The 12,983-nt window shown below is 39.5% G+C and overlaps 1 protein-coding gene across 1 annotated transcript in view; it reads right to left on the bottom strand.

The window, feature by feature from the left end:
- Positions 1-5,465, bottom strand: part of CLPX (caseinolytic mitochondrial matrix peptidase chaperone subunit X) — a 34,507-nt gene extending 29,042 nt beyond the window's left edge. The window contains exon 1 of the mRNA XM_033108676.1: positions 5,170-5,465. Coding sequence (XP_032964567.1) covers positions 5,170-5,248 — 79 coding nt within the window. The 5' untranslated portion in view covers positions 5,249-5,465. The remainder of the gene's footprint in view (positions 1-5,169) is intronic.
- Between the last annotated feature and the right edge of the window lie 7,518 nt (positions 5,466-12,983).

The following is a 12,983-nucleotide window of genomic DNA, read 5'->3' as shown; positions in this document are numbered from 1 at the left end:
TTCCCTGGAAACAAAAATCCCTTAAGCATAAAAGAGGTTGAGAAAGCTAATTTTCACAGTAATAGTACAAACTGGTAGAGAAAATAGTAGCAAAGCCCTCTCAGAAACAGGCCAGACCTGGGCCTTCGAAGATTCCAGGTGAATAAAGATATTTCTTTCCTTTCCAGGCCTGCCTGTGCGCCCTCCACAACTAGATTGAAAACGATGACTTGACTTGGAACTGATGGGTCCTGGAAAAACAGTTCCCCAATATTCCCCCCCAAAAAAATTTTAAAAAATAGTAATAATAATGTACTGTTCATTAAAATACATTTTAATGAAATATTCAATCCTACAGAAAAAATATAATTCAGTAAACACTGTGTTACCACCATCTGCTTTCAAAGATTTTAATCTTTTGCCATATTTGAAGTTAAAATTCTTAAAAAGAACTTAAGTTATTATTTGGTAAATTTTTCTGTAAAGGACCAGGATAATAAATATTTTTAGCTCTGTGGGCCACTATAGACTCAGTCCCAAATACTCTGCGTGTAACAGGAAAGCAAAAATAAATAATATAGAAAACAAATGGGTGCGGCCAGTTTGGGTCCGCAGGGTCACTGTCTGCTGACCCCTGGTTTTTTCTCACAAAAATACAAACTAAACCCCAAAATAAATGATAGGCAATGGCAAAAGAGCCATACTGCCTACTGTGAGCCACCGTTTCCCAAGCTGGTCTTTAAGAGTGTTCCCTACATAAGAAAATTAAATGGTCCTAGGTTAAACAAAATTCCATAGATTTCAGTACTGTAGGGCTACTCAGAACCTTGAATAAGCTAACCTAAATTAATGAATCGCCAAGAAGGAAGTTTCCTAGCAGTTTACCAGAGTGCTGTCAGGAGGTAATAAAACAAAAGCGGGGAAGTGTTAATGTTAATACTTAAATAAATTTTAAAAACTGATTTTTTTGCCTCCCTCATTTTATTCCCTGCAAAGTTCTCAATTCAGGCTTTAAAATTTTATTTCTATACCTGCTAGGGCTTTTAAGACATCATGAACATATGTATTTATTCAAATGCAAAAACTGGTTTAAAATTGTGTCCTTCAATAATTTTAAAAAATGTGCATCAGAATCACCTGGAAAGCTTGCTAGAAAAAGGTTGCAGGGGATCGTCGTCCCTGCTTCTGATTCAGGTCTGAGGTGGGACCCAAGAATACATTTCTAACAAGTTCCCCGGTGAGGCTGCTGGGCTGAGGACCGCACTATTTAAACCACTGTACTAAACAATTTAAATGACCAGTCCCTCACCAATTGTATCCATCACTACAAATTTTCACAGAAATCATTGCAGCAAACTAATCAGGAGTTTTTAACTCTTTTTGAGCCAAGCACCCCTTTGGCAGTCTGGTGAAGCCTATGGACAAGCTCTTTCTCAGAATAATGTTTTTAAAATGTATAGAATATCTAACAAAGGAAACCAATTATACTAAAGTAGTTATGAAAATTCTTTAAAAATATTCTTCTTCATTAACAAAATTAAGTATGATCTAACAGCTCTTTTAATAACTACCATGATTTCAAAGTAGTGAAAAATATAAACAATATTTTGAGATCTCTGCAACTGTAATGCGATAAGAAGATATTCGTGATTTTTGACTGGTGACACTTTATAAATACTGTACTACTATGATTTGTTGCCTACATTCAGAACTGAAGGAAATGCTACATTTCACTGAAAGATGAGTGAAAATAAAGTTCATAGAACCTATGAATTCTATCCCTGAACCCTTTGGAGGCCTGTGAAAAAACCCTAAAAGGCAAATAGGGAAGTATTTCCATAAAGTACATTTCGAAAGAGTACCTGGCAGCAAAGACAGAAGACAGTTAAAAGTTAAACCATTTACAAAACTTTTGTCATACAGATAAAGCTTTCTGAGTTTCAGAGCAGCTGTTTTTAAAAAGACATTAGAATAAGGTACACTGATTTTAGGGTTATTAAGATCTAGAAGAGTTATTTGTTCAACTTTTAAATATTTGACTGCCTATATTCAATCTTGAATTAAGCATTTTCCAAAAACATATAAATGATTCAGCTTAAAAGATAAACTGATCTTTGTATTTTAGAAATAAAGTGAAAGAACTAATGAAAAATTTTAGATTATCTATTTGCAGTGACAATATTTAAGTGCATAACAATTGATAAAATGGCAAATCAAGTTAAATGCTCCCTTAAACACTTGGCCTCTAACCTCTAACACAAATTGGAAAAAAATTCAACAAAAACTCACAAACAATTCCAGCAAATTAGATGTTTATTGCTTTTATTAGTCTCATAATGTCATTTTATGCCAAGTTATTGTTTCATGAATTTGGACTACTTCTTAATAAAAAAAAATAACATCACTCCTATGATAGCTTTCCTCAAGTTTAAAAATGTTTGATGGATTTTCACCTAGGCTAGTCTACTGGTCTGAAGATGAACATGCCAAAAAGAAAAAAAAAAAAAGAGAGAGAGAAATGTTGATTAAGAAATAGTTTGCAATAAAGATGTTCTATCATTTATTCACTTTCCCTTATTTAAATTGTATTGTATTTACCTACCCAAAGAAGGATAAAGAGAGGGAGGAGGGAGGAGAGAGGGAGTGGGGGAGGGAAGGGAGGCAGAGAGAGGGAGAGAGAGAATTAAAATTAAAATCTAGGAACATTATGTAACTATTATGAAAATTATGGACACCATGTTTGAGCACCATTGCATCTTCACTACACTCTCATGAAATGACACCTTTTCAATAGACAAGGACAAAAATGAGCCAGAAATCAAGGGAGGTAACAATGATCTCACAAATGCAGACTGAATATTGTCATTCAGAATCTTTTAAATGGAATCAAGCATTTCTGAATCACATAGTCAGAAAGCAAATTGACTGTTACAAAGGCAAAGTACATTTTTAAAAATATACATTAGAATTGAAAAATACCAGCGATTTGGGCAGAAAAAAATATTTAAAATTTCTACTTTACTATAGGTTTCATATTCAGAGACTAATGAGGAAAAACACATTAAATTGGATACACACAGCCCATCAGCAAAAGCAATAGATCCAGTACCTAGTATGACAATTTACCAAATAATTTTTCAAACTACCATATAAAATTTTTACTCTAACATGACAGACCAATGGAAACAGAGAATAGCACTGCACTTCAGAAGAGCTCTGAAATATCCCCTTTTATTCTTAATTCTTTACAATTTCTTGTCAGACGATGATTTTGGTTAAGTTTCTTTGTTTGTTTACATTATGTTGTTGAAATTCTTAACTCTACCATTTATTAATTAAGAAAAATAAGAATAAGCTAACTAAATTCCAATTCTGATTTTTCTTTCACCTTTCTTCCTCTTTCCAGGAAACTAAATAAGAATTTTTCAAATCCTTAAAGAAAACATTTCTATATTTTTGTAGACTTTTCAGTTTTTACTATGGAAATTAAACATTTTGTGAAATTAAGCCTTGGGAAAGTCTTAAATCAATGTGAAAACTATTTTACTATTTCACTGTCATGTAAAAATATTAAATTCTGTAATGATCTTGGGTAATGTCTCACATTTTAAGTTTAATTTGGTCTTTTACAGTGAAAGCAATGGTTCATTATTTCTGAAAACCTCCAGCAAACTTATATTAACTGATAAACAAATAGATAATAATTCCTAAATAAGTCATTAATTTGTGTTGATTTACCTAATGATATGTTTAACTTTTAAAGCAGTGGTTGTTTTGAAAAGAAAAGAAAATAACTACACACTTCCTATGATTCAGTTTTCAGGGACAATTGACTGGAACAGATCACGAACTTTGTCAAAGAAGTCTTTCCTATGCAATGAGGACACACACATACTTTATCCACTCCTAGAGACATTCTTTGTCTACTCCACTAGATTTAAACTTGAAGGTCAGAACTTATTCACCACTCTATTTCCAGCACCAAAACAGAGCCTGGCATATAGTAGGCCCTTCAACAAATATATGTCAAATAAACGAATTTAAATATCTGTCACTTTCGAGTGTTTGCAACTCAAATTCCTAGAATAGGGGCATCTATCTGTTCAGGTTTAACAAGATCTTGGGATTAAATTCACTCCCTTACATTTATACTTCATTTTAACACAATGTCCCTGCCCACATTACTTCATTTAATCCCTCTTTGTGAAATAAACTGTCGGAAAATATACACTGAATAAACAGTACAACTTTTTTATAATTAACCTAAAAATTAGGAAATGGGGCTTTTATTTATCCAAGGATCATAACTTGACGAACCAAAATAAAACGAATCTGTCTAGTAGTTTGGATTATAACAGGCTCTATCTAGCCTCATAGTCTGATATAAATTTGGGGAAGAGAAAAAATGGTTTTTCCGGAACCTCTTGGCTGGAGTGCCACTTTCACAACTCCTGATAAACAGAAAGGAAAGGTAAACAAGCGCCACCCTTAAACTATCTTGGACTGTCAAGTTGGAAAAACTGGCCAACAACCGCTGATACAGTACTTAAACAATTTCTTCGGGAATTGTCCCAATCTCCCTGCTGCTTCCCTAAGAGCCTGAAGGTTTTCCCAGCGCCAGGAAGTACTGTGATCCCTGTTTATGTCCCAATGTAAGCGGCCGCACAATGACAGTGACACTTCGGGTCTTGCGCGGCCTGCGTCCGGAACCACCGGCTCGGCGCCCCGCGGCCCCCGAGAACCCAACAGTAGCAGCCCGTCTCCCGAGCCCTTCTCTGAGCCCGCGACAGACCCGAAGGGAACCCGGCCCAGCTCCGGAAGAGGAGCCGCAGCCGGAGCAGGAGGCAGTCCCTGGCGGAGCTCCGAGTAGGGTCTGGGGACATTTTTATAACTAAAGGAGCATTTTGTGCCTCTTTCAGGGTTTCTGCGAAGTGGCCACATTCGCAAACCCCAAAGTCAGGAGGCCTGAAAGAGCGCGGGCGGGGGAGCACAGGGTTTTACTTCAAATTTGAGAAACAGCTGCTTCCACTGTTGGCAGCGCCCCAACCTACGCGGAAAGTGGGGGGTGCCAGGCGAAGCGCTGCGCATCCCCACATACCCTCGTGGTAGGGTAGGCCTCATGCTCTCCCCAGGGTCCCCACCGTCTATACACTTACGACCCTAAGTTCACGTGAGGGACTACTTCGTTACCTCTCTGAGCGGAGGCGAGCGAGGAAGTGATGAGCCGCGCAGCTACCGCTCCGCAACTACAAGCGCCGCAGCCGGACATCTCCGCGGGGCCTAGGTCGGGGCTTTGCCCCCTGTTGCCCTCCGAGTCTCAGTGACCCGACTCCTACTCGCAGGGCGCGCTGAACTGGCTCCGGACCCTCCCGCCGACCCTAGGCCCAGTGCAGAGTTCACCCGCCTGGCAGCCAGGCCTTCGCGCTTTTGGTGCCCCACTGCCGTCTACCCAATACAGTAGACACCTAACCCCTCTCCCTCCCTCTCCATCTCCGCCTCCCCCCCCCTCCACACCCCCGCCTACCCGGCCCCGGGAGCTTGCGCGCGCCTGCGTCCTAGGCCTAAGGAGGAGGCGTGGGCACGCATTGCGTGTGCGTACGTGAGACACCGACGCAAGGGGAGTGAACGGGGAGGAGACCTGAGCGCCAATGAGCACGCTGCGGCTGTAGCCGGCCCTAAGTCTGGGAACTACAAGTCCCGGAACGCAATTCTTCCGGAAGCCGCTTTATCCTAGTGTTGAAAAGTTTGAGCCAGACACGGAGAGATGAGGCTCGGGAGTTGTAGTCTCAATCCGTTACAGTAGAGTCCTTCGGGTCATTGTCCATTGGTGGGAGGGAGGATCAAAGTGAAACTGGTGGCTTGGCTGGGCCCAGGTGGAGTCTTTAAAGGCCTTGGGCTCCCGCTAGATGCTTTGGAGAAGTTCCTCCACCCGGGATTCCACCTCCTGTGTTCCTTATCTTATCCTTTGTTTCCTCACTTGTAATGTGGAAGTGGTATTTTTACCTAGTTTCTCTAGCAACAACTGTTGGATGACAGCTCTCGGTTTTTCAAGCCAGTGGTGATAACTCTTCCAGCTGTTGCTAGTCCCTGGATGCTTTACGATTCTTTATAGGGTCCCTTAAACTTGACCACACCCTGGTAAGTTGTTCCTTCATTAAACTCTCGTTACCCTTTGAGCCGGCTGCCTGCATGGCTGGTCCATCTGTGGACAGATAAAGCAGATTGACCCTATACAAGGCGGAGGATAGTGAAATTAATCAAACTCTTTACCCATCTGGGTTGGCGCCAGGCTGAGTATTTATTTTATTAAGATTCTGATTAACTCGAAAGCCCAGAGAAATTGCCAGGTGAACTTGAATGCCTGTTTTGAGCTTGGTGGGAAGGTGGGGGATGTTGAAGAGGTCAAGCTAAAGTCAAGATCAGTTCACACAAGTTATTTAGCCCTCATCAATCTTGGATCAGAGAAATGTGGCTTCTAGTGCCCTGGGTCTGGCCATGAGAAGGGGCATTGACCTTGGCCCAGGCCATGCATGTTGTGTTTTTTTCTCTCTGGGGGAGCTGCACCCTTATACTCCTCAGCTTAAAATGGCAGACACCAGAAGGAGCCCAGGTCTTCCTCAGCTGCCTCCATTAATAGAATTTTGAGAAAGGAGAGATTCTAAAGTTCTCTCCATCCAGTGTTTTTAAATTGTGTTCCTGGAATTCCTCAGAAGCCATAGCTCTGTGGTGGGGGTGAGGAGACTAAGAAGGTGGACCTCTCCTGTCTCCTCCATGCCACCCAGTGTCAGTCAGAACAGCTCTGCTTTTATCTGTTTCATTTATTGGGGTTTTGTTTGAAAATGGAGTTCTGCTTTAAAACAATGTTTGAAAACCATTGATTCTAGGACAAACCTCTCTTATTAGCAATGACCTAAGCAGATCACATCGACTCTAACACCCAATTTCAATATTCATCCCACCTTACCTTCTATTTCAATTCTATGCACATTTCCTTCTTATTACAGAAATAAGTTGTTTGCTAAAAGCTATAGATTGGGGGCCAGCCCGGTGGCTCAGGCGGTTGGCGCTCTGTGCTCCTAACTCTGAAGGCTGCTGGTTCGATTCCCACATGGGCCAGTGGGCTCTCAACCACAAGGTTGTCAGTTCAATTCCTCCAGTCCTGCAAGGGATGGTGGGCAGCGCCCCCTGCAACTAAGATTGAACACGGCATCTTGAGCTGAGCTGCCACTGAGCTGCCGCTGAGCTGCCGAATGGCTCAGTTGGTTGAAGCGCATCCTCTCAACCACAACGTTGCCGGTTTGACTCCCGCAGGGGATGGTGGGCTGCATCCCCTGTAACTACCAACGGCAACTGGACCTGGAGCTGGGCTGCATCTTCCACAACTAAGACTGAAAGGACAACAACTTGAAGCTGAACGGCACCCTCCACAACTAAGATTGAAAGGACAACAACTTGACTTGGAAAAAAGAGTCCTGGAAGTACACACTGTTCCCCAATAAAAGTCCTGTCCCCCTTCCCCAATAAAATTTTTTTTAAAAGTTTATAAAATCTATAGATTGGTATAAAACAAGATGAATAAAAGGTTAATGAAGTCAAGGCTCATCTGAGGACACTCCATGAAGCCTTTGCTTTCTGTTTATTTTAAGAACTTGACTTTTCATTCATTCAGTCAACAAATATTTATTGAGTACCAATTATTGAGCACTGAGGAAATAACATTGAACCAAAAAAATGTGCCTCTCATGGAGCTTACATTCTAGTGGGGAAATATAAGACAGTAATATATATATATTATTACTGGTATGATAACATAAGAATATCATTATATTTTGTAATATATCCTTATATTATTCCCAGGAAAATTGAGCATTTCATTTTATTTATGGGCTAATGTTTTGTGTGTTAGCCTATATTCCATCTGGACTATGAGCTCTTTGAAGGCAGGTATTTTATTACTTGAGCTGAGTACGCAGAAATTCAGTACACACTTGATTAAGTACTCATCTTGCAACAATATGTTTCTTAGCAGAAACCTAGGATGGTGTCTTCAGAAAATCTGACATACAATCAGCCAATTAAAATTGACAAAGAAGTGAGTGTTTATAGACATAAATTCTACAAATTTATACAATGGTTAACCCAACTGACTGAGTGTCCCAGAAGGAGTTCCCAAGAGATGCCTGACTAGCAGAGAGTAGACTTTGCCCTAGGAAGTACAAAACAAAGGGGACTGTACACAACTCAGTTTAACTTTTTCTCAGCAGTGTGAACAAGGGTCATATGGCTTTGGCATCAGCCTGGTGATGGTTTCGTCACACAGGCAACATGATTTTGGTAGTTGCAATGCAATACCCCAAAACTACGCTCTGTAGGTCAGAATATACCCAGATTATTAGGATCAGCACCCAAAAAGCATGGATTGTGACACTAACTTTGTATTAGACTCTTTGTAAGTCTTATAGTGGTGTTCAAATTGGAGAACTTGTACCATGGGGATGTACCAAGACTTCCCTTTTGGTATTTGAGCACACAGGGGTGTCATGTTTAAATAAAATAACATTTGTGTTGGAAAGGGTTCAAAAGTAAAGGATCATTTTTGGCTGTTTGACAAAGGAGCATGTTCCACTTTGCAAGTATATATTCCCTCACCTGAAATTCACAGGTGTGGGCAGGTAGCCATGAGATGGAGCATAGCTTGGTGTCTGGGCAAAGAGCAATGAGACTCCAGACTGGACCCTTCTCTCTCACTTGGCACTGCATGGATAACCTCTGGTCAGGTTCTTATCAGCCCATCGCCTCAAGTTCTGGATTTGGAAACAGAGCCATTTGAGATTTTCCCTGTGATAAAATAGATCTTCTATCAAGAAGAACTATGGCAAATACCTGTGGTAACATCTTATCGGCTCTTTGGCACAAAATACTTCCACATCACACCTACTTTCAGCTCTTCTCTGACAGGTTAATTGTGTTTAAAAAAGAAAGTCAAATGTAATTTTCCAGCTCAAATAATTTCACTCCTTGAGTTATTTATCTTTTGTGCACGACATAGCTGAAGGCATGTAACTTTACACGTCCCCATTTTACATAAAAGTCTTCTAGTCCTTTTATATTTGATTCTGCCTCTCAGGATCGTGAACATCATGAGTTGCTAAGTGAAAATTATTTTAAAGATTAGAATCAGGGAATCATGCAATTTAAAAATCTGGGTTTTTCAGGCTTATAAAAAAGCAGGGACTAGACGAAGGTCAAATAATGAATGAGTCAGAAACAGAGAGAGAGAGTCCAAGTCTCGATTTAAAAACTATTTCTCAATCTTTTCTTTCTTAACCTAAGACTCCTTCTGATAACCATAAAAATCTCACCTCCACCAGAGATTCTGGTACAGCCTCTCATTGAGGCATCATTCTAATGAAGACTTTCTTTTTCATGGCTGAACACTGATCCTTCAGATCAGCAGACATTGGTTCATTGATTCTACCAGACACATATCAGGAACTCAACATTTATATTTTAAAAGATAAGAACAAAAACAAACAAAAAACATCCAAGTGCTTATATCTGTAGGTAGTATGAGACTCAAAAAACTACAATAAAGTATTCTATAGAACTTTACAGGGTGCTTTCACTCTAATCTCTCATCTGATTATCACAGGAAGTGAGGTATTGTTATTAACTGCATTCCAGTTTTGTAGCTGAGAAAGTCAAGATAACAGAGGGTTTAAGTGAATTGTCCAAGGTCAGAGCAGAACAAGGACTCATATCCTAATCACTACTGTTTTCATTACTTCCCTATATCCTCCTCCAAAAGCTTGTAAGATTTTAAGGGTCTGCAGCATCTCTACTCCCTACCCAGAAATATCTCACATCAGGGACTAAAAAGCTGCCATTCCATGAAGGCAGTGATGCCCCTCCCCCATATCTCCTTCTCTTAAGAAGGACCTGTGGTGTTTGTTAAATATACCTAGGCCCCTCCCCTACAGCTTTTGATAAAATAGTCTGGAGTGGGTTCAGGAATCTATTTTTTATTGCTAAACTACTAGAATCAGTTGATGCTAAGGTGTATTTGCAGAAATGAATAAGGTGTGTTTCCACTGTGGGGGTAGAAGCCTTTGCCTTTCTTTTTCAAGGTCTCTTTTTTAAGCTTCCTCCACTTGCCAACACTTTCTCCCTCAGGGAGTCACTGTCCAGTCTTGGTATTGTAGGGAGACCAAGGGGTCTACAGGACGATGTTCACCGTCCTCGTGGGCCTGTCCTTGGGGGCTGGTGGTGACCTCAGATAGCACAAGGCCCTGGTTGTCCTCAGTTAGAGGACAGTCCTTCACCCTGATGTTCAGGGAGATGCCCAGCAGATGGCACTAACTCTCCAGGTCTTTCCTCTTTGACTCCATGGGGTGGAGGACGGTAGGGAGGGAAGTGATCTCAAAGCTAATCCATTGGAACTTTTGGTATACCAAATCTGGAAGACAGTGCTATGAAATGCTTGTTTAGTATTTTGTAAAGGGCACAGATGTCAGGGTAGGAGAACTGGTTGCTGTGTGGATCCCAGCTGAGTCACTTACCAGCTGTGTAATTTCCAGCAAGTTACTCAACTTCGTCAGCCTGTTTTTTCAACTATAAATTGGGGTGTTCTTGATCTCCTAAGGTTAATGCGAGGAATAAATGATTCTTTGACCCATAATACAAAGTAGACGCTTACTAAATAATAAAGATGTTTGTTACTGTGCAATGTGTAATTTCTGGCTTTCCTTTTATGTCTGTAAAAAGTTCCTTTTTAATTGTGCTGCTTAGCCAGCTTGTTGATGACCTCACCCTACTCATTATACCTTACCATTGAAATGAGCTTCCTTGATTTCTAATGCAACACTGAAAAAGAGAGATTAAAGAGAGAGGATAGGGACCCTTGATTTGTAAGTCCTTTTCAATTTGCAATTAACTTGTACTAGCCATAATATTAGATAATAAAAGTGACAGTTACTTCAGTTAGAATTGTAATCATGTACTCCTTGCAAGCAATATTTATTTATACACTAACACCCACTGGGCTGTGTGTGAAGTGGTACCATTGCTAAATCAGTCAATAATGAGGAAACGAGAGAAAAGGCTTCTGAGTCACCAAAGAGATGTTGCAAAGTTGGCATGTCAAAGTTCATGTACTTTGCATGTACCTAGGCCTTCAGAATGTCACTCTGAGTTTATTTACTCATTTTAAATACTGATTTGGTCATATGGATCCCCACCGTACAAGTGAGTAAATTAGAGAGAGGTGCTAGAAGCAGGCATGCTGACCACAGCCAAAGGGTTCCCTCAGATCCTGACAAAAAAGGAGGAAACAGAAAAATGGATGCAAGAACTCAACAAAAAGAATATATAATCTGAAGTCCTTTGGTCTTGGTCAAATTTCTTACGTCTATATCAGCCCTCATTGGCATTTTATTATACCAACATAATAATTGTTGTTCATAATTGTGTTCCTAAGGCATCAAGAAAAGATTGAATTATGTTATTTCTGCTTTTAAAGAGAGAATATATACTTTATTAGAAAGATTTATACCTAAAATCAATCAAAAGTTTAAAAGTTTTGGAGCTGAAATAAATAAAATTGAATTTTCTAGAAAACTACTTCTGTAGAACAATCCAATTTCCTAGTGCCACAAAAATGAAGTGTTATTTTGTTAAATCTACACAAATTTTCAGTCTTTTCTATTTCCAGTAGTGTGGTACACGGTAATAGCAGTAAACACTTATACAGTGGTTACTATATACCAGTAACAAATACATACTGCATTCATATATATATTCAACTGATACTCGTAACAGCCGCATGAGGTACATATTATTTTCTCAAGTTTGTAGTTGAGGAAACAGAAGCACACAGAGGTATATAACTTGTCCAAGATTGTACTGTCAATAACTAAAAGAACAAATATTTGAACCCAGGTAGTCTGGTTCTGGAGCGATGCATTTAATTATTGACTCTGCGGGGCTCGCTATTAGATCCTCCTGGATGAAACACACTTTTTATTGTATTATTGTGGTCACAAAAAGTAAGAAAATTCTTCAAGTATATGCATCCAAATGCTTATGAGTTCTGCCAATCAAATTCGCGAACTTGTTGCAATGATGTTGCTAAACTTTTTTGATATCAGAGGGATTATTCATTATGAATTTGTAACAACTGTAACCAAGTTTACTATTTGGAAGTGCTGAAAAGGCTGCGTGAAAAGGTTAGACAACCTGAACTTTTCACCAACAATTCATGGCTCTTGCACCACGACAATGCACCAAGCTCACACGACACTGTCCATGAGGGAGTTTTTAGCCAGTAAACAAATAACTGTATTGGAACACCCTCCCTACTCACCTGATCTGGCCCCCAATGACTTCTTTCTTTACCTGAAGATAAAGGAAATATTGAAAGGAAGACATTTTGATGACATTCAGGACATCAAGGGTAATACGACAGCTCTAATGGCCATTCCAGGAAAAGTTCCAAAATTGCTTTGAATGATGGACAAGGTGCTGGCATCGGTGCATAGCTTCCCAAGGGTGACCGTAGTCACTTCTAAGGTGACCGTAGTGATATTCAGCAATGAGGTATGTAGCACTTTTTCTAGGATGAGTTCACAAAATTAATTGTCCAACCTCGTACATGTACATAAATTAAAATGAATCAAAGACCTAAATGTAAGTGCTAAAACTATAACTCTTAGAAGAAAATATAGTTGTAAGTTTACACATATGACTTTGGATTAGGCAACAGTTTCTTAGATAACATACAAAAGCATAAGCAATCATAAATAAATAAATAAATAAATAAATAAATTTGGCTTTATCAAAATTTAACATTTTTGTGCTTCAAAGGACACTATCAAGAAGTGAAAAGACAACCCACAGAATGGAATAAAATATTTGCATATCAAATATTAATAAAGGTCTAGTATTCAGAATATATAAAGAACTCTTAAAACTCAATAGTAAAAAGAACCCAATTTTAAAAATGGGTG

Source organism: Rhinolophus ferrumequinum, chromosome 6 (genome assembly GCF_004115265.2).
Source record: "Rhinolophus ferrumequinum isolate MPI-CBG mRhiFer1 chromosome 6, mRhiFer1_v1.p, whole genome shotgun sequence".
Taxonomy (NCBI): Eukaryota; Metazoa; Chordata; class Mammalia; order Chiroptera; family Rhinolophidae; genus Rhinolophus; species Rhinolophus ferrumequinum.
Note: the sequence above shows the minus strand (reverse complement) of the source record. Positions and strands in the feature narration are given on the sequence as shown.